We start from the raw sequence: 22,539 nt of genomic DNA, 5'->3' as shown, positions 1-22,539 counted from the left end.
AAGGCATGAAAAGTCATAAAAACGTCAGTATAGTAAGGCATGAAAAGTCATAGTATAGTAAGGCATGAAAAGTCATAAAAACGTCATATTACTGTAAGGCATGAAAAGTCATAAAAACGTCGTAGTATAGTAAGGCATGAAAAGTCATAGTATAGTAAGGCATAATAAGTCATAAAAACGTCATAGTATAGTAAGGCATGAAAATTCTTAGTATACTAAGGCATAAAAAGTCATAAAAACGTCATAGTATAGTAAGGCATGAAAAGTCATAGTATAGTAAGGCATAAAAAGTCATAATATAGCAAGGCATAAAAAGTCATAAAAACGTCACAGGATAGTAAGGCATAAAAAGTCATAAAAACGACATAGTATAAAAAAGCATGAAAAGTCATATTATAGTAAGGCATAAAAAGTCATAGTATGGTAAGGCATAAAAAGTCATAGAAACGACATAGTGTAGTAAAGCATAAAAACGTCATATTATAGTAAGGCATAAAAAGTCATAATATAGTAAGGCATAAAAAGTCATAAAAAACGACATATTATAGAAAAGCATGAAAAGTCATAGTATAGAAACGCATAAAAAGTCATAAAAAAGCCATAGTATAGTAAGGCATGAAAAGTCATAAAAACGTCATAGCATAGTAAGACATAAAAAGTCGTAAAAACTTCATAGTATAAAAAAGCATGAAAAGTCATAGTATAGTAAGGCATAAAAAGTCATAAAAACGTGATATTATTGTAAGGCATAAAAAGTCATAAAATCGTCATATTATTGTAAGGCATGAAAAGTCATAAAAACGTCATATTATTGTAAGGCATGAAAAGTCATAAAAACGTCATAGGATAGTAAGGCATGAAAAGTCATAGTATAGTAAGGCATAATAAGTCATAAAAACGACATAGTATAGTAAGGCATAAAAGGTCATAGTATAGTAAGGCATAAAAAGTCATAAAAACGTCACAGGATAGTAAGGCATAAAAAGTCATAAAAACGACATAGTATAGAAAAGCATGAAAAGTCATAGTATAGTAAGGCATGAAAAGTCATAAAAACGACATAGTATTGTAAGCCATGAAAAGTCATAAAAACGACATAGTATAGTGAGGCATGAAAAGTCATAGTATAGTAAGGCATAAAAAGTCATAAAAACGTCAGGAATGAAAAGTCATAGTATAGTAAGGCACAAAAAGTCATAAAAACGTCATATTATTGTAAGGCATGAAAAGTCATAAAAAGACATAAAAAGTCATAGTATAGTAAGGCATGAAAAGTCATAGTATAGTAGGCATAAAAAGTCATAAAAACGTCATATTATTGTAAGGCATGAAAAGTCATTAAAACGTCATAGTACAGTAAGGCATGAAAAGTCATAGTATAGTAAGGCATGAAAAGTCATAGTATAAAAAGGCATAAAAAGTCATAAAAACGACATAGTATAGAAAAGCATAAAAACGACATAGTATAGTAAGGCATAAAAAGTCATAGTATAGTAAGGCATAAAAAGTCATAAAAACGTCATATTATTGTAAGGCATGAAAAGTCATAAAAAGTCATAGTATAATAAAACATAAAAAGTGAGAAAAAAGTCATAGTATAGCAAGGCATAAAAAGTAATTGTATAATAAGGCATAAAACGTCATAGTGTAGTAGGACATAAAAAGTCATAAAAACGTCATAGTATAGTAAGGCATAAAAAGTCATAAAAACGTCATATTATTGTAAGGCATGAAAAGTCATAAAAACGTCATAGTACAGAAAAGCATAAAAAGTCATAGTATAGTAAGGCACAAAAAGTCATAAAATCGACATAGTATAGAAAAGTCATAAAAACGACATAGTATAGAAAAGTCATAAAAACGTCATAGTATAGTAAGGCATAAAAAGTCATAGTATAGTAAGGCATAATAAGTCATAAAAACGACATAGTATAGTAAGGCATAAAAAGTCATAAAAACGTCAGGAATGAAAAGTCATAGTATAGTAAGGCATAAAAAGTGATAAAAACGACATAGTATAGAAAAGCATAAAAACGACATAGTATAGTAAGGCATAAAAAGTCATAAAAACGTCATATTATTGTAAGGCATGAAAAGTCATAAAAACGTCATAGTATAGTAAGGCATGAAAAGTCATAGTATAGTAAGGCATAAAAAGTCATAAAAACAACATAGTATAGTAAGGCATAAAAAGTCATAAAAACATCATAGTATTGTAAGGCATGAAAAGTCATAAAAACGTCATAGTATAGTAAGGCATAAAAAGTCATAAAAACATCATAGTATAGTAAGGCATGAAAAGTCATAGTATAGTAAGGCATAAAAAGTCATAAAAACATCATAGTATTGTAAGGCATGAAAAGTCATAAAAACGTCATAGTATAGTAAGGCATAAAAAGTCATAGTATAGTAAGGCATAAAAAGTCATAAAAACGTCATATTATTGTAAGGCATGAAAAGTCATAAAAACTTCATAGTATAGTAAGGCATAAAAAGTCATAAAAACGACATAGTATAGAAAAGCATAAAAACGACATAGTATAGTAAGGCATAAAAAGTCATAGTATAGTAAGGCATAAAAAGTCATAAAAACGTCATATTATTGTAAGGCATGAAAAGTCATAAAAAGTCATAGTATAATAAGACATAAAAAGTGAGAAAAAAGTCATAGTATAGCAAGGCATAAAAAGTAATTGTATAATAAGGCATAAAACGTCATAGTGTAGTAGGACATAAAAAGTCATAAAAACGTCATAGTATAGTAAGGCATAAAAAGTCATAAAAACGTCATATTATTGTAAGGCATGAAAAGTCATAAAAACGTCATAGTACAGAAAAGCATAAAAAGTCATAGTATAGTAAGGCATAAAAAGTCATAAAAACGACATAGTATAGAAAAGTCATAAAAACGACATAGTATAGAAAAGTCATAAAAACGTCATAGTATAGAAAAGCATAAAAAGTCATAGTATAGTAAGGCATAAAAAGTCATAAAAACGACATAGTATAGAAAAGTCATAAAAACGACATAGTATAGTAAGGCATGAAAAGTCATAGTATAGTAAGGCATAAAAAGTCATAGTATAGTAAGGCATAAAAAGTCATAAAAACGTCATAGTATAGTAAGGCATGAAAAGTCATAGTATAGTAAGGCATAAAAAGTCATAGTATAGTAAGGCATGAAAAGTCATAAAAACGTCATAGTATAGTAAGGCATGAAAAGTCATAGTATAGTAAGGCATAAAAAGTCATAGTATAGTAAGGCATAAAAAGTCATAAAAACGTCATATTATTGTAAGGCATGAAAAGTCATAAAAACGACATAGTATAGTAAGGCATGAAAAGTCATAAAAACGACATAGTATAGTAAGGCATGAAAAGTCATAGTATAGTAAGGCATAAAAAGTCATAGTATAGTAAGGCATGAAAAGTCATAAAAACGTCATAGTATAGTAAGGCATGAAAAGTCATAGTATAGTAAGGCATAAAAAGTCATAGTATAGTAAGGCATAAAAAGTCATAAAAACGTCATATTATTGTAAGGCATGAAAAGTCATAAAAAGTCATAGTATAATAAGACATAAAAAGTAATAGAAACGACATAGTATAGTAAGGCATAAAAAGTCATTGTATAGTAAGGCATAAAAAGTCACATTATAGTAAGGTATAAAAAGTAATAAAAACGTCATAGTATAGTAAGGAATAAAAAGTCATAAAAACGTCATATTATTGTAAGGCATGAAAAGTCATAAAAAAGTAATCGTATAGTAAGGCATGAAAAGTCATAGAAACGACATAGTATAGTAAGTCATAAAAAGACATAAAAAGTCATAGTATAGTAAGGCATAAAAAGTTACAGTATACTAAGGTATAAAAAGTCATACTAGATTAAGGTATAAAACCCAAACCCAAACCCTAACCCCTACAGTCCTCACTGCAGATGGCCCTGGTTCGAGTCCCGCATTAGACAAGCCCTTACCTGCATGTCATTCCCCCTCTCTCTGCCTCCCCATTTCCTGTCTTTCTCTACTGCATTATCAATAAAGGCACAAAAAGTCCGAAAAAAACGGTATAGTAAGGCATCCTGAAGGAGTTTTTAAATCGAAAAAAACTGGACTAGGTTATTTGTCTGGGAAGACGTTTCACCTCTCATCCAAGAGGCTTCATCAGTTCGTGTACGCATCTGACCAGGCTGGGACTGGTCCTACTTTCTGTTGTGGAGACCCAGGTATTTAAGCTCTTGTGGGCGTTCACAAGGATGATGATGTCACTGGTTCCCTTTTGTGCTCCAAGTGTCAACAACAGTCGTTTGCATAAAAATGTCAATAAACGTCTTAGTAGAGCAAGGCAGGGGTTCCCAAACTTTGCCATGCCAAGGACCCCCAAATTATCATTAGCATTAGTCTGTGGTGGGGACCCCCCTGTTGCACATTTACAAAAAAAACAAACGTGTACATTATGATGGCAAACATAAAAAAACAAGCATATAATTTCTTAATATCGTTTCTTAATTTTCATTAATAATAAATATAAAAATGTTATTGTCACATTTCCCCCCCTTTTTCCTTCAAAGTTTCTGCAACCCCCCTGGCGACCCCCGGGGGGTCGGGAGCCTCCACAAAACAGTGGAGTAAGGCATAAAATGTCAAACAATGTCATGTTATAGTGAGTCAAATATTCATGCACACATATACATACATTCTCACACTCATATTCATAGATACTTACATAAATACACACATTTTCATACTTGTATACATATCTAATGAAGTGCACACATACATATTCTCATATTATGCATGCATGTGTATGTATTTATGTGTTTATGAATATATATGTATGTGTATATAAATATGTAACATTTATATGTATGTATGTGTGTGTGTGTGTGTGCATATTGATTGATAGAACATACTGTCCACCTCAGGGGAAATTTGTCCAATCATCTGTGCTCACACTGAACGACTTCCTAACATCCAGACTGTGACTGTCACAGATGTTACAGATGTGAACTCACCATTTTTCTGTTGAGTCTGGTCATGATGTCTCTGGCCAGTGTGAAAAAGGCCTGAAGAGAGAAAAAACCATCAACAGTGAAATTATTAAATCTGTGTGTTATCACGGTGACCCATCAGAACCAGGACCAGGACCAGGACCAGGACTCACCTCCTCCACATTGATGCTGGACTTTGCACTGGTTTCCAAAAACTTAATCCCATAGTCGATCGCCAACTGAACAACAAACAACAACAACCACAACAGTCAGAGTTAATGTTTACCATGGTCTCATCAGTTTTTTCAATTTAATGATCAATCAGACAAGCTGTTTGTTTCCCATTGACACATTTGAGACTATGAAGCATTTTCACGTTTTACAATCAACACAGAAACTGATGAAAACCTGACAGGAACCTTTGTTTCAGTGAATTCAAACACCTGAATAAAATACAAACGCTTCATTACACTGATGCTAGAATCATAGAAAAACAATATTGTATTTTATTTTAAATCACTTAAAAAACCGCAGCTTGTTAAAGAAGCTACAGTGATTTATTTACAACTTGTTTTTGTGTAGTTTTGATTTGTGTCACTGTGTCACTGTTTCACAGATAAAGATGATCATTGTCGTGAAGCTGCTCAGTGGTTTCTCCTCACTGTCCTGATGATGCAGAGACATTAGGAGGAAGATCCTCCACCATCGGATCATCAGCAGCTGGTGATGAAGCTGAAACATCTGTAGGAAACTAGGAAACACATCTGACCTTCTCTCCTCTCTCCTTGGACACTTGTCTCTTGTCGTTCATGTCACATTTGTTTCCCAGGACCATCCTCTCCACGTCTGAGGATGCATGCTGAAACACACACACACACACACACACACACACACACACACACACACACAGACACACGGAGGCTGTTACTGACACACACTCATATCAGGGAATCAAACCAGCTGTGATCAGCTGCTCCACGAGGTCAGTTTAATTAACTTTGAGAACATATAAAACACACAGGGCGCCCCCCACCACGTTCCACTCAGACTGATGATGAAGAGCAGTCTCCTCCTCCTCCTCCCCCTCACAGAGGAGAGGAAACATGACCTTTCAACATGAGGAGAAGAAGAAGGTCCAGACTGTGCAGGTGGATTTAAACCACATGGTGGCAGCACTCACCTGGATCATATGAACAGTAACTGAGGGAGGGTGCAAACTCCAGACCTCAGGTCTGGACCTTCAGGTGTGTGAGCATCAGAGGCTTTGACCAGGTCAAAGGTCAGTCAGCTGTTACAGGTGAGTCATAGTTCATAATAACCTGATGTAAATGTCTGAACGTCTGAACCAGTTCAGAGACTGGACCCACAGGCTCCTGGTCTCAGTCTGATCCACCGTCACTTCATCTGACATCAACACCACTTCAAATCTCTCTTCCCATTGGCTCACAGACCTGAGGCCCACCCACTCCCCCTTAGCAGCCATGTTGTGACGTGTCGTACCTCCTCGATGTTTCTTATCCAGTTCCTGATGTTGTCGAAGGACTTCTCGTTGGTGATGTCATACACCAGCATGATGCCCTGAAACACAGACCACAGGAAGTGACATCAACTGTGACATCAGCACAGGAAGTGCTTGACCAGTCAGTTACATTCAGCTCCCATTGTTTAGGCTCAAACATCAGTGTGTTAGTCTGTCTCTAGACTCCTCCCCTCCTGTCCGTGTCTCTTAGCTCATTGGTTCCTGCTAAAGTCTTTAAAAAGTCCTCATGAATATGAAGTTTCATCTTAAAGAGTCAATCAGCTGATCACTGTAACCATCAGGAGGAAACTTTGACTTTGTCTGGGACTATTTTCAGCGGCTGATTAATCCACATAAGGAGGAGGCGTGTCTTACCATGGCTCCTCTGTAATAGGCTGTCGTAATGGTCCTGAACCTCTCCTGCCCCGCCGTGTCCCTGCAGGAACAGGAAGCAACAAGGTTAAAGTGTCGACTGACTCGGCACACACACACGCACGCACGCACACACACACACACACTGTCCTCACAGCCGATCAGCATCTCTCTTTCTATTGGATTATTTCACTGTGCAGTGATTAAACCAGAATATAACAATATATTATTTCTCCTCTCTCATTGGACACTTGACTGGGTCAGAGTTCAGTGGGGTCGGTTAGTTCTGGACCAGGATCTGACTCACCAGATCTGCAGTTTGATCTTCTTGCCATCCAGCTCTATCGTCCTGATTTTAAAGTCGATTCCTGAAAGAGAAGAGAAACATGAGATCTGGCTCTGAGGTTTAGACCACTCCCCCTCCAGGTACTGTTTCCTGGTTGGTCCATGGTTAGATCCACAGCTTCACTTTGTATTTTCAGAGCAGTTTCCAACAGGAAAACAACGCGCTGACATGACAGTCTCTGATTCTCTGATGACAAGGGGGAAACTAACTCTTAACCCCACCCGCCTGACAAAGAGAGGTGTATAAAACAAACACTGATGTGTGAGGTGCGTTAGTTTCCCTGCTCGGAGTTAAATCAGCTGCCGGGGCGTGTCTCTGGTGGTTAAAAAGGAAATGAAGATATTTTTAACAAACAAATGTGACCAAACGTTCCTTCCTGCTCTGAAGAGAAAAATCTGTTTCCAAGAAGCTGCGGATACGAAGCCTGACAGCTCCGTTTCCTCCTGCCTTTCCTGCTCTGAGCTGCGGCCCCCCCTCCTCACAATGCGCCTCCTGTCCTGTTTCAGGTCATTTAGCTGGGTGTTGGTTTGATTCTCTAAACAGCAGAACTACCTGCCACAGTGTCCTGGAGCAACATGTTTAACCAGTGGAGTACAGAGAGCTCAGATTACATTAAAACACAGGAGCTGAAGCTAATGAAGCTAACTGATGTGATGCTAACTGATGTTCACTGACGCTAACTGATGCCAGCTTATGTTATGTTGACCGATGCTAACTGATTTCATTGATGCTAACTGATTCTTGCTCATGCTAACTGATTTTGACTGATGTTAACTGATATGATGAAACGGGGGTGGGGGGGTCGAAGATAGCTGTGACCTAATGGCCGATTCACATTCAGTGCCCCCCCATCCTGTCAGACAGCAGCAGACCGTGTGAGACGCACTCCGTCATGGCACCAAGATGGCAGCGCAGGGCTCGATTGTTATCACCACACCCTTGACTGCACCTCTCCCCCCACAAACCGGCACCATCCAGGAAATGACCTCAGCTCACCACAGGAAAATACCAGTTCACCGGCATGACCCTGCGCTCTTTGTCAGACACAAGAACAGACTTGTCAGAGATTCAGATTCAGAGACAGAGAGCTCTGACTCTTTTTTAGTTCAGTTTCAAACTCAGCAGGTAAATGGAAACACGGATACTGGGTCAGAATCATCTGATAGCATGAATTATAATATATATAAATTAAAACATATACAAATATGTGAAGAAGCAGCAGGTAAAAATGCTGTGGGCTCACAATTTGGCAAGCAACAGGTCACTGTTGCTGTTTTTATCTAATGTGTTGTAACAGCTTATGAATGATTTATAAAGAGTTAACAAGCTCATGAATAAACTAGTTATGAACCATTCATTAACACTTTATAAGGGGAGTCTGATTGTGAAGTAAAACCCTGTACAGTTACAGTAACTGTGACAGCGTGACAGGACACAGTCACACTTTCACTCTGTTCAATGTGTCTTTGTATTCAGATCAGTCTGTAAGAAATACACATCACTGACATACTCTACATGCATTTCACATGTCCTCAACACACACACACACACACACACACACACACACACACACACACACTCAGAGGTCAGCTGACTGTCACGAGACCCCTGGCAGACCGGTGACAGTGCATCCTCTGTCTGACCACAGCAGCAGAGGATTGTGGGAGCTCATTTCACATTCATGCAGCTGAACTGGGAGAAAACCAGCAGAGACTGGGGAAACATGACAAACCAGAATGTGTGTCCTGATGATGTCACTGAGGTGGAGCAGGTGAGAGGAGTCACTGATAGCTAAACCAGCTCAGACTCCATGTCTCTACCTAACCTTCCACAGGTAACACAGGACACAGGTCTGATGAGGTCTGCAGATTGTGAGTGCTGCCACCATTGTAATGAACATCATTTCCCATCAGCCCTTGATGTTTTTGGATAAAGATCCCCACAGATCAGTGGAGATCAGAAAGCTGGAACAGTGACGTCAGAGCGTTGGAGAGTTTCATGAAGTTACGATAACTGAACTTTTTGTGCTCAGTGTAATAACACAGTAATAACACAGATATTTTACACACCATCAGCTGACTGAACCAGAAACCATGACACACACATTTAGCTCAGATTTATGTTTGAGATGATGTAAAGCTCAATCTGAGGATTTTAATAATCAATGTTGGATCATTTATTGATCAGATTTTTAAATGCAGAGCTGTTAACATGTCAGTTCAACCCTGAGCGTATTTCTCTTCATAGTCAGACATGCTGAACAAGAGGTTGTACTGAACCTAGTGGAGCAGAGGCCAGACAGGAAGTGACGTCAGGACCTCAGCTCTCTGTACAGCACTAAACTCATGTTTATGTAAAACATCAGCTCCACTTCCTCCAGCGCCACCAGCTTCACTAACGAGAGAAACAGCTGATGAAACCACTTCACTGGACCCATGTTGGTCTTAAGAGGTTACACAACTACACTGTGTAAAACAGACTGTAACAGGCAGATAAGAACAGTAACCATGGGAACATGAATGTGCAGGAAACAGTGGAAACACTAGGACTAACTAACAGAGGTACAATCAGTTTTACCTCCAGACACAAATATCAGCTTTAACCTCAGCGTCTGCAGCAGAAACAGATTCACTGTAAACCTGAATCCAAACCTGAACCAGAGTCACACAACATACCAGACACACCACACGTCTGTCTGTTCATGTGAGGACCCTCACTGACATAATGTATTCCTCTGCACCCAAACCTGAACCTGATCCTGACCTGATCCCAAACACCAAACTGACACTGGTCCTCACAAAGATAGTAATAGTAATATTACCCCCCCCACACACACACACACACAGACACACACACACACACATACACAGGGCCACTCTGTGTCACTGCAGACAGAAGAAGACAGTTCCACTTCCTGTTTCCACCAGAGACAGAAGAGCGACACACTTGCTCGCTCGTGACGCCGGAAACACAGAGTGTGTGTGTGAACCTCTATGTCTATCTTTCTGAGGACCATGTCAGGTCAAACCATCGTAGTGAGGACATTTCTACATTCCTCACTACAGCTGCAACAATTAGCCGAATTAATGGACGAGTCAATCGACAGAATATGAATCAGCAGCTGCTTTGGTAATAAAATAGTTTCAGTCATTTTTAAGCAAAAATTGAGATGCTCCAGTTTCTTAAATGTGAGAGTGTAATTTCTGTTGGACACAATAAGACGTGTGAAGACGTCACCATGGACGACAAACATGTTTGACTGTTTATTAGTTCAGAGAGAGAACGATTCTTCAAACCGTCAGTGACACAGATCTAATTCATCATGTCAAAGCCTAGTGATCGAGCAGAGGGCGCTCTGACGCTTCACTGTCAGCTCGAACTATCAGGTCAACAGCTAGTAATGTTGTACTATCACAACCATCGCAACATGACAACCAACACAACCATAACAACCATCAACACACACACAACTTTAACAACCATCACAACATCACATCCATCACAACATGACAACCAACAAAACCCTAACAACCATCACAACCATAACAACCATGACAACCACAAAATGCCAACCATCACAACCAACACAACCATAACAACCATCGCAAACCATAACAACCGCACAACCAACACAACTTAACAACATGACAACCTATAAAACCATAACAACCTCCACAACCACAACAACCATGACAACCACAACCTGCCAACCTTAACCATCACAACAATAACAACCAAAACAACATACCAATCATCACAACCAACGCAACCATCGCAAACCATAACTACCGTACAACCAACACAACATAATAACCTACAAAACCATAAGAACCTTCACAACCACAACAACCATGACAACCACAACAACAGGCCAACGATAACCATCGCAACCATAACAACATGACAACCAGCAAAACCATACAAACATAACAACTATCGCAACAGTAACAACCGTACAACCAACACAACCAAAACAACCATCGCAACATAACAACCAACACAACATCACAACATGAAAACCATAAACACCAACACAACCATAACAACCATCACGACAACCAACAAAACCATAACAACCATGACAACCACAACAACCATGACAACCACAACATGCCAACCATAACCATCGCAACCATAACAACCGTACAACCAACACAACCATCACAATCGTAAACAACCATCACAACCATCAACACCAACACAACCATCACAACCTTAACAACCAACACAACCATCACAACCAACACAACCATCACAATCGTAAACAACCATCACAACCATCAACACACACACAACCATAACAACCATCAACACCAACACAACCATCACAAAAATCACAACCAACACAACCATAACAACCATTGCAACATAACAACCATCACAAACATCACAACAATCGTAACCATCACAACATAACAACCAACCACACCATAAAAACCATCACAACCATAACAACATGCCAACCATCACAACCACCACAACTTTCACAACCATCACAACATAACAACCAACACAACCATCACAACAATCGTACCATCACAACATAACCAACACAACCATAAAAACCATCACAACCATAACAACCAACACAACCATCAACACCAGCACAACCATCACAACCAACACAACCATCACAACCATAACAATCAACACAATCATCACAACAATCGCACCATCACAACATAACAACCAACACAACTAGAAAAACCATCACAACCAACATAACCATGACAACCATCAAAACCATCTCAACCATAACAACCAATCAAGACCAAAACAAACCATAACAACCATCGCAAAAATCACAACCAACACAATCATCACAACCAACATAACCATGACAACCATCACAACCAACACAACCATCACAACCAACATAACCATGACAACCATCACAACCAACATAACCATGACAACCAGCACAACCAACATAACCATGACAACCATGACAACCAACACAACCATCACAACCAACATAACCATGACAACCATCACAACCAACATAACCATGACAACCAGCACAACCAACACACCCATCACCACCATCACAGTCATAACATCTAACACTACCATCACAACCACTGATCAGCTGATCATTGACCAACTGACAACACAGGTTAGACCTGATGTTGGACTTATACTGACCAGTAAGGTCAAAGGTCACTGTCACAGCTGCCCCCCTCCTCCACAAACGCTTTCACTTTCCTGTTGGCAACCGTTAGAGCCCCCGCCCCCCAGTCCCGTTAACGGCTCCCCCGCCGTCGCCGTGAGGAGAGGACTCACCGATGGTGGAGATGAAGGTGGTGTTGAAGGCGTCTTCACTGAACCGGAACAGGAGGCAGGTTTTACCGACGCCGCTGTCACCGATCAGCAGCAGTTTGAACAGATAGTCGTACGTCTTCGCCATTTTCCCGCCGTTTGTCCCGGTGCTACCGGTAATATAACGGACCCTCCGGCCTCCTCAGCCTCTCCACGACCCGCCGACACTCTGCTGGGCTCACTGGATTTGGTGGGAGCACTGGTTCCGTACTGGTTTCTACTGAAACGGGTCCGACTGGAGCAGGAAACGGTTCAGCTTCAAGCTAACCGGAATACATCGGAGCACACATCCGGAAGGGGCTTTTCACAATAAAGCACAACAATCAACAAAGCAGAATTCAGCTCTCGCTGCGTCACTGTGTGTCTGTTTTACACAAACTTATTCATCACCTCCAATGATAAAGATTTTTAACGCTTTCTCCGAAAATAACAAGTAAATCAATCCATCTATTAACTGAACATAATAATATGTTTCATTTGTCTGAAGGTTCTTCTTTGGGGTTTTATTATATGATCTCTGACTCTATTATCCTACCTGTGTTTGTTATTGTATAAAACATGACATCAATAACCAGAATACCAAACAATAAACATAAACCAACACACTAGATTACATGCAACAACCCACATAATATACCATATAAACACATAACATTATAATATTAATCAGGCTTGACAACTTTATTAATATGTTAGAGAAAGAAAAAAAACAAACTAAATAAATGAATAAATAAGAAAACAAAACAAAACAATGGCAAAATAATTCAGATGCTGCATTGCATATATAGTATTCTGTTTTCCTACCTGTGTTTGTTCATTGAAGGTCTGCCCTTTATTATTTAGCTTTACATTGATTCCAGTGCATGTTTGTTAATGGATAATGATTGATTAATGTTCAGCTTTTGTTGATCATATTATGACTTAAATCATCCGCTTGTGTTCTTACTTCTTAATCTTTAGTCGTCATTTATTATTTCAGAAGGTTTTAATTATTACATGTGATGATTATGACCAGGAATTATGATGTAATGATCTGGTGTTATGGGAGCAGCTGTGGCTCAGGAGGGAGAGCGGGTCATCCACCAATCAGAAGGTCGGTGGATCGATCCCTGGCTCCATGTTGAAGTGTCCTTGGGGAAGATACTTACCCCAATGGCTGTCCCATAAGTGTGTGAGTGTGTGTGTGAATGGCTGAAAGTGGCTTCCATTGTAAAGCGCTTTGAGTGGTCGATAAGACTAAAACAGCCTAAAGCCTATTTACCGTTTATCTGTTACCAATGACAATGAATGCATTGTGGTAAATCAAAGTAAAATGCATAGAACAGGTTGTACTGTTCAGACAGGTGCTGATTCACCTGTCGGCTCGTGTTGGAGGATGTGCTGTGTAAGCCGACAGGTGTGTCACATTCATGTCAGTGAGTGTCCGCTGTATCAGGTCAAACACACTTCCTGTCTCCTGTCTCTGGTGAGCTAAGACCATTATGATTAAATCACCTGGAGTTGGACTAAATACTGAGCTTTTATTCTGAAAGTGAGTCCGCTAAATTTCCGGTGTGTCTCGGGACAGCTTGGTGCGGCCGGGAGATAGGGGGCGTGGTTCTGTGACGTCGACCTCCGGGTGTGTGCGTGTGTGTGGGCTGCCAGTTTGGAGGACCCGGTCCCGGACTGGTCCCGTCTACACAGTGAGGATTCACAGGGTTGCGGGGCGGGAAAATAACTCTGGTGGATACAGCAATTTAAACAAACTGAAACGATCAGCTGATCCCTTCCGTTATTAACGGAATGATGATGACGTCAGGAGCTGAGCTGTTTCCTGGATTCTGTCTCTACTCCTGAGAACAGGTACATGTTAATGAGCAGGACTCACCTGGTTGTGGTTTACAGGACTCAGACTCCGGTCCTGATGTACAGACCTGGCCTCAGTCAGTCCCTGTTCAGGACCAGGGTCCGTCTCACAAAACACGTTAAGATTTCTACTTAAGTCTGACATTTAAGGTTTAATTTCTCCTCAACTTGAGGGTGTTTCACAGAATCTCTTAAAATGCTTCCTCAGTTAAGGAAAAAAGTTAAGACATTTTGCAGCAGTGAAAGAGATTTTACAGCAGAAAAATTCTACTGTTTCCATGGAGAGCGTTGGTTAGCTCTTGTGATACCTGTTTTCAGTTTTGGGAGGCAGGTAACATTAAAGAAGCTCTTGTCTCATCCTCCTTCAGCAGGTGAACGTTGGTCTCTAAGGTCTTCTGTGAATCACTTTAAGTGTTTAAGACTAAGATAAGGAGAAAACCTTCATTACTTAAGTGAACATTTTAAGGAAACCTTGAGAAGACTTAAGGTGTTTTGTGCTGTTGGCCTCATGTTAATTCACCTTTTTACCCTCATTTCTAATAAAAGCTCATTTTTTAAAAACTGTTTATCTTTCTGATATGTACATGAATCAATATATTTATCTGTCACACAAAGAAACACACACACACACACATACTCTATGTACACTTGTGTTCATTAACCTGAATCTGGACCTGCACCTGGTAACCTAGCAACCTCTCCAAGGCACTGGGACGCCCTACCTGCCAAGAACCGGAAGAACTGGTGCTGGTTTAAAGACGAATGGGGTCACAGTAAATCATGATGTGGTTCAGGTTTTTCCTCTGCTCGTTGGATGAAGTGAACACACACTCACACTTCACTGTCTCACTCTCATAGTTGAATTCAGGTTTTAATACATTAACTGTAAATAATGAAACCAGCTGTTTCTAAACAGAGATCTGTCAGTCCTTTAATCAGCAGGTTCTTCCTCTAACAGCCTCCATCATTAAAGTAGATCAGCCTGTGAAGCCTGAGAGGTAAAACTCAGGGTGAAACAGAGCGATCACTCTGCTCCTTCAGACACAGCTGAGGTCCGGAAGTCTGTTTTCTCTGAAATGATCTTCAGTCTCTGAGCAGCTTCATGAAGAGAGGAGCTTCTCTGCTTCCTCTCTCATCTCCTTTAGGAAACACTGGAGCTTCCTTCACCAAAGGAAAGGAGACATGCCGTCCCACAATGCCTTGCTGCAGCAACATTTAAAACCACAGCAGAGCCACATAAATATAGAAACATCAGAGCAGCTGTTTCTGTCTGATGGACTGAAGCTCAGATCCATAAATATAGATTCATTCTCTTTCAGTCAGTCAGGAGTCGTGATGAAGAACAAGCTGATGAATCTATATAGTTTCATCATCATCATCATCATCATAAACACTATAGTCTATACATTCATGTTGTTTCACTGAATCCTCCCATTGTGTAAAGACCTAAACAAACGTAGTTAACAAATGTATAAAATGTCATGAAACTATAAACTTAAGGCTGAATATAATTTATTCTTAGTTCTTTATTTCTATTTAATTAGTATTTTAATGACTCAACTTTGTTTGTATTTTTGTATTATGTTTTGTTTCAATATTTCATCCTGTTTGTTTCTGTGGTTAAAGGTTTCATCCTGCGTGTGTGTAGAAAAAGTAAAAAAGTGAAAAAGAAAAAGATTCTTTCCTTCACATCTTTGACCTCAGGATGTTTTCCATGGAGGTCAGAGGAGGTTATTTAGACTTTTCAACCGCAGACCTTCTGACTGGAGGCTGAACAGCCAGAGGTCAAAGGTCAGAGAACATCAACCTTGTGAATGTATGGTGAATTTCTTATTGTGAAGGTGTGTGTGCAGTGACAGACAGAGGCAGAGGCAAAAGTCTGGCTCTATCTTCCTTTATATAAACTCATAGATCTGGATCTGTGAAACTGGAGAGCAGCAGGAGACAGTAACAGGAAGTAGAAATAATAAATAAAGAGTTACGGTTACATTGGACCACCGTTAAAAAAATATCAAATATCCAAACTGTCCAGAGAACACAAGGAGTGTGATATTACTATTATTATTATTAATAATGTGAATGTAAAGATGATGTTCTGAAATGTTTCCACCTTGGTCATGTCAAAGTTGTGCGCATGTTTTCAGAGAATGTAACTGATACAGGTAAGCTGCTGCAGAAGCCCCGCCCCCTCAACATCATCATCTCCTTACAGCAAAGACAGATTCAAATACAGGTAAATACAGGTGAGAGAAAAACTGCAGCTCCTGCGGGGGGGGGGGGGGGGGGGGGGGGGGGGGGGTTCTGTGATGAAGTGGTCCAGGTGGGCGGAGTCTTGCGCTCCTACATCAGCTCCTCTCTGCAGCCTCAGTCCAGGTCCTGGATGCGACGGCAGATCTCGGCTGTAAACTCTGAACACTTGGAGTTTCCCCCCAGATCCTTCGTCAGCACCTGAGACAACAACAACCGTCTCCATGGTTACGCCAACAGAAAGAGTCACAAAGACGAACTGATCAAACAGAATGAATGGACCCATGTGGTCGTCATGGTTACGACCGTCCCACCTTCTTGTCTCTGATGGTGTCGAAGCACGCCGCCTGGATCTTGTTGCCGTGGTCGTGGAGACCCATGTGACGCAGCATCATGATGGCGCTAAGCAGCAGGGCGGTGGGGTTCGCCATGTCCAGGCCGGCGATGTCGGGGGCGGTGCCATGGACCTGTAGGACACACACACACACACACACACACTCTAGTTTTCACAGCTGGTCTCTCGGGGACCAGGTCTGGATCGTCCTCCATCAGACAGACATCTCTCCTGTTTATATTCAACATGATTATTAACGATGTTTCTATAAAGTTTTAATTTGTATGAGGAAACATCAGTTACCTACGGGAGCTGGAACAAGTGATCAATGTATCGATCAGTCAATCGATTGGAACATTCTGCAGCTTTTTCTCTGGTTCATGTTGTTGGAAACAAATGTGGAGGAACTTAACGAGCTCCACATGTTGGTTCATTAAGACAGAGTTCGTTACTCTTCAGCCTGACCTGTCGTTACTCTCGTTAACTAATTAACACAGATGTCAAAACATCAGCTTTAATGAAAGTAAAACAAACCGATTCAAAGATGGCGACTCCGTTGGCTCCGATGTTCCCGCTGGGCGTGACCCCAAGTCCTCCAATCAGACCAGCACACAGGTCACTGAAACACACACGTCACAGTTAGCCCCGCCCCCTGAAGGTGACCTCTGAACCTGGGACACACCGACGACACACTGACCTCAGGATGTCGCCGTACAGGTTGGGCATGACCAGGACGTCAAACTGGGTCGGATCCTGAACCATCTGAAGAACCAGAACCAGGAGGACACAGACTTTAAACTTCTAATATTTATTATTAATAAATTATTGTTTATTTATTCAATCAAATTTAAATCAACAGCACGATGAACATCTGTACATTTAATGATCAGTTTCTCTCTCACACACACACACACACACACACACACACACACACACACACACACACACGATGACATCACAGTGACTCACATTGAGACACACAGTGTCCAGGTACATCTCAGTGAACTTGATGTCTTTGTAGTTCTCTGCAACCTCACGACATTTCCTCAGAAACAGACCGTCAGACATCCTCCTGGAGAGAGGGGGGGGGGGGGGGGGGGCATTATCACATCACTGCCTGGTGCTGCCACTAACGACTATTTCATCTAAAAGTCAATTAATCTAATCGATCAGTTTTCCTGCAGAAGATCTGATCGACACTCTGATATGATCAATAAACAGACTCAGGTCTAAACATGTTCTCAGGCAGCAGCAGAGGAGCTACACCAACGAAGATATTAAACAGCTTTAATCACTAATGAGCAGTGTATCCATACACTTATTGATCAGCTCAGACTATCACTGCTTCTTTTTCAAATAAATAAATTCCCAGCATGATGTGAACTGATGCTTCTGGTTTGTGTCAATCACTGAAATACAGAGAAGCTTCTTCTAACTTCACTGTGAGCTCAGCCGGCGCCATGTTGTAAAACACCATAGTGGCTGTAGCTGAACTCTGCTGCTCACATGATGTTGGCCTTGTGGACGGCCGTCACGCTGGTCCTCTGGTTGTTCCTGGCGTATTCGAAGGCATACTCAGCGATGCGTCTGCTGGCCTCCTCAGTGATCAGCTTGATGCTCTGAACCACGCCGTCCACGATCTACAACAGCAACAAGACAGGTTTCCCTCTGCTTCCAGTCTTTGCGCTAAGCTAGGCTAACCGATTCCCTCTACTGCTAGTCTTTGTGCTAAGCTAAGCTAGCAGTTTCCCTCCGCTCCCCCCGTGTCCACTCACCACGTGTTCGATCCCGCTGTACTCGCCCTCCGTGTTCTCTCGGATGGTGACCAGGTTGACGTCGGTGTACGGGGTCTTGTAGCCCTCGATGGAGACGCAAGGGCGCACGTTGGCGTAGAGGTCAAAGGTCTTCCTGAGCAGCAGGTTCATGGAGGGGTGACCTGCGGCGATGGGCGTCTTCAGGGGTCCTGCAGGAGACAGATAGTCAGCTGATGAGACCTGGATTCAGAGTCCACCTGAGTCCGAGTCCGACACAGAACACACACCTTTCAGTCCGATCTTGCTCCGGTCCATCGACTCTTTAGCGTCAGGAGGAATCATCCACCTCCCTCCAGGTCCTTTGATGGCTGTCACGTTCCTCTCCTCCCATCTGATGGGAGCCTAGAGGACACAATCACAACCAGCTGATTCTCTGTCACACCTGAGTGAAGAGACTCCGCCCCCTCCATCAGACTCTGATCACACTCACTTTGGCAGCTTCAAAGATCTTCATCACAGCAGTGGAGATCTCCGGTCCAATCCCATCACCAGGGATCAGTGTGACTGTCTGCATCTGTGTGTGTGTGTGTGTGTGTGTGTGTGTGTGTGGTGGGGGCAGAGAGAGAGAGACACACACAGACAGAGAGAGAGAGAAACAGAGACACAGAGAGAGAGAGAGAGAGAGAGAGAGAGAGAGAGAGAGAAAGAGACGTTACCAAAAACCTGATCAGATTGATTAGAGAGCCTGATCTGGGATCAGCTGCTCATCTCTATGTTTTAATCGTCATGGCGACGTTCAGTGTGTGTCCAGGGGAAACTGATCTGGGTTCAGGTCCACACAATCAAAACAGTTCTGATCACTTTTCTCTTGATAAACTGATTGATTAATCCACTGATCATTACAAATACATTACATGTTGCTTAGATAGGTGAAATGTTTCCAGATCAATCAGTGATCATTATCATTGATCAGCTGAGCATCGGAGATCTGGATGCATCGCCATAGAAACATGGAGCTGCTGCTGAGCTGGTAACTTTCCTCCAGACTTCCTCTTTTTAATCTGATCTGTGATGTCAGGTCACATGACCTCCTCTGATATTTGAACCAATCAGGACTCAGACATTTTCCCTGAGACGCTGCAGAAACTGAAGAGAGAAGTTTAATGACTCACACCATTAACCCATCATTTAATTATTAATTACAATTAATCAATTTTCTATCCACTGACTGATCGATAGATTATTTCAGAACTACCTGCAGCTAACAACTACAGTCACCTTCAGTTAATTGATTGATTATTGAAATTCTGCCATTCATAGTTTCTTCTGTAACAGACTTAGTCTTCAGTCCGACCTCGGGGACTCACTTCCTGTTCCTGCCGTCAGCGCTGTGACCTGCTCAGCTGCCGCCATGCTTCACGTTCATGTGAACACATGAGTGTGTTGGTGTCGGGTTGGAGGACCCTGAACTACTCACCCCTCTGGAGAAGGAAGCTGAAGACAGAGCGGGTCTCCTCACTGCCCCCCCCACCACCAGCTGAGGAGACAACATGAAGGTCACTTCAACACAACACATAACACTGAGCGCACACGTGCACACACACACACACACACACACACACACACAGTGAGTGAGTGACAAACTCAACCCCAGTCTCAGGTCAGTGAACTACACAGAGTCCCAGAGACACGTCCATCATGAGGACTGATGTAATGAACCTCGCCTGGTTCAGCAGCAGCTTCAGACTCAGACTTGTTGACGTCTGAACGTCTCAGTGTGTCTCTGTTCTTTACTGCTGATGAACATCAGGTCTGATAAACCAGTTCAGTCTGACAGAGCCGGACACAGAAACATCAGTGACCTTCATGTGATGCTTCTTCACTTTGAACGACACGAACAACAGAACATTTTAATCTCTTCTGTGGTTCTGATTTATTTTGAAAGAGTTGAATCAGACCACCATCAAATCTCTGAGAAGGTTTAACAAAAATGTTAACATTGCATTCTGGTAAAAAATATCTTTCTTGTATTTATATTCATCTGGCATGTATCAGTTTAACACAATAAAACTTCATTTATCACACACTATTCTTATAGTTTGTTAGTTTGGTTTTCATGTTTTCTGTTTTGCCCTCCGTTCATTACCACACCGGACCGAGCCTGTTTCTTTTTCCTGGTTTAGTGAAGGTGTGTGAAGATTTTACTGTTATTGATTTGAAGATTTGGTGCAGGCCGAACTGACCAGAGGTCACTCAGCTGGGTGTGAAGCTGTTCGCTTGTTTTCTACGGGCTACACATTTTAACCAGGATGCAGAGAAACATTAGATGAGGAGATTTTCTAACGGAGTCTGGTTCTGGAGCCTCCATCAGGGAATGTGGCCGCGACTCCGCAGCCTGACGAGGACCGAGAAGCGGGACTCTCCAGCTCCGGGTCTGACGGTGTCACGGCGGGATCTCCGGCAGAAGCTCCGTGACGGTGGAAACTAACCGCTGGATAAAGTCGTGACTGTCCCGGTGACAAACCGGCAGTTCGCTCCGTTATCTTCACTGACATCACGCTGAAGGACACACACGAGCAGCTAACATGCTAACGTGCTAACGTGCTAACGCTAGCGGATAAAAGTCAGTGATAGAAACGACACGGCATCACACACACGGCGACACTGGAGCTCTCACTGTCACACACCGTGTCCGCGGCCACACAAACACACGTTCACGGGGTTAAAGCATCTTTTTCTCACCATTGACCTCCACACGCTGCCGGCCATACTGCACTCCGGGACAAAGATCCTCTGTGAGGGAGCACTCACTCTGACACGATCCTCCAACTCAGGTGGAGCCGGATACATGTGAGCACAACCAGGAAGTGTAGTATTAAAGTAGAAGTACCTTCCCCTGTGACTGTGGTGTCATTAGATTATCATCATCATTATCATCATGTATCAATGTATAAACAGCATTTCACTGCTGTAGCTGGTGGAGCGTCTTTAAACTATTATATCTGAAACTGATCATTATTTTCGGTGTAAATTAATCTGCTGTTTATTTTCTTCATTGATTAATTTGTTGTTTGGTTTGTTAACTCAAATCAGTCACTGACAAATCGTTTTACTTTTATAAACTGTTATTTTAATCTAGAACAAGACATCAAATCTAAAGTATTCATGTGTCTTATATGTAAAAATCTTAATTTATTAAGTAACTTTAGTGTATTTTCACCACTGTTTAAATGGATCAAAATTAACAATAAAATTACAAATAATTTTATACATAATTCACTTTTATGATTTGGCATCTTATTCACTCATTGTGTCACTATTACACTTTATAATTTGTTTATTTTTTATTTTATTTTATTTGTTCATTTGAAACTTTAACAAATGGTTTATGTTAAATTCATATTTTACATTAATATGCTTTTTAATGTTTGACTTCAATTTAAAAGACGGTGATTCATCAGAGCGGCGAGAGACGATCTTTGGTGCAGAGAGGAAGTAAGTGACGTCGTGGCGTCAGGGTGACGTCAGCAGAGTGTCAATAGTCCAGGTTGCCAGATTTGAAATTTTTTGTACAGTGTTACAGTACAATGTTGATGTGACCGTCACAGTGAAAGTGCACTGTATTTACCTCAACATGACAGTTTTATTGATGTGTTAATGAACTATCCTCTGGACTGTTTTTATTTGATCATGAATATTATAAATATTATTTTATTGTGATATTTTAGCTAATAAACTAAATAACTGCTGTAAAATGATCTATTGAAATATTAAACTCTAGATATTTTTCTGATACTTGATTTCATGTCT

General features: G+C 41.0%; 2 protein-coding genes across 2 annotated transcripts in view; both read right to left on the bottom strand.

The window, feature by feature from the left end:
• The window catches only part of LOC130171310 (ras-related protein Rab-8B), a 34,789-nt gene extending 21,954 nt beyond the window's left edge, over window positions 1–12,835 (bottom strand). Inside the window, exons 1-7 of the mRNA XM_056379260.1 lie at window positions 12,514–12,835; window positions 7,192–7,252; window positions 6,888–6,948; window positions 6,494–6,571; window positions 5,763–5,852; window positions 5,167–5,232; window positions 5,018–5,068 (exon numbers count right to left, since the gene is read on the bottom strand). Coding sequence (XP_056235235.1) covers window positions 5,018–5,068; window positions 5,167–5,232; window positions 5,763–5,852; window positions 6,494–6,571; window positions 6,888–6,948; window positions 7,192–7,252; window positions 12,514–12,637 — 531 coding nt within the window. The 5' untranslated portion in view covers window positions 12,638–12,835. The remainder of the gene's footprint in view (window positions 1–5,017; window positions 5,069–5,166; window positions 5,233–5,762; window positions 5,853–6,493; window positions 6,572–6,887; window positions 6,949–7,191; window positions 7,253–12,513) is intronic.
• A 3,437-nt stretch (window positions 12,836–16,272) lies between these two features.
• LOC130171945 (isocitrate dehydrogenase [NAD] subunit alpha, mitochondrial) lies at window positions 16,273–21,594 on the bottom strand. The gene is made up of 11 exons (XM_056380305.1): window positions 21,472–21,594; window positions 20,207–20,266; window positions 19,220–19,303; window positions 19,017–19,131; window positions 18,751–18,938; window positions 18,482–18,615; window positions 17,945–18,047; window positions 17,673–17,737; window positions 17,510–17,594; window positions 16,956–17,108; window positions 16,273–16,842 (listed from the first exon to the last, which is right to left on the bottom strand). The coding sequence occupies exons 1-11, from the start codon at window positions 21,577–21,579 to the stop codon at window positions 16,759–16,761; spliced, it is 1,179 nt and encodes a 392-aa protein (XP_056236280.1). The 5' UTR covers window positions 21,580–21,594; the 3' UTR covers window positions 16,273–16,758.
• Window positions 21,595–22,539: the final 945 nt, after the last annotated feature.

Source organism: Seriola aureovittata, chromosome 1 (assembly GCF_021018895.1).
Source record: "Seriola aureovittata isolate HTS-2021-v1 ecotype China chromosome 1, ASM2101889v1, whole genome shotgun sequence".
In the NCBI taxonomy this organism is placed as follows: domain Eukaryota; kingdom Metazoa; phylum Chordata; class Actinopteri; order Carangiformes; family Carangidae; genus Seriola; species Seriola aureovittata.
Note: the sequence above shows the minus strand (reverse complement) of the source record. Positions and strands in the feature narration are given on the sequence as shown.

Excerpts from the sequence above, each read along its gene's own strand:
- LOC130171945 (XM_056380305.1), bottom strand. The coding sequence starts at position 21,579 with ATGTATCCGGCTCCACCTGAGTTGGAGGATCGTGTCAGAGTGAGTGCT. Across the intron at positions 19,304-20,206 it reads CAGCTTCCTTCTCCAGAGGG|ATGCAGACAGTCACACTGAT; the intron begins GTGAGTAGTTCA and ends ACACACACACAG. Across the intron at positions 19,132-19,219 it reads AGATCTTTGAAGCTGCCAAA|GCTCCCATCAGATGGGAGGA; the intron begins GTGAGTGTGATC and ends TGTGTCCTCTAG.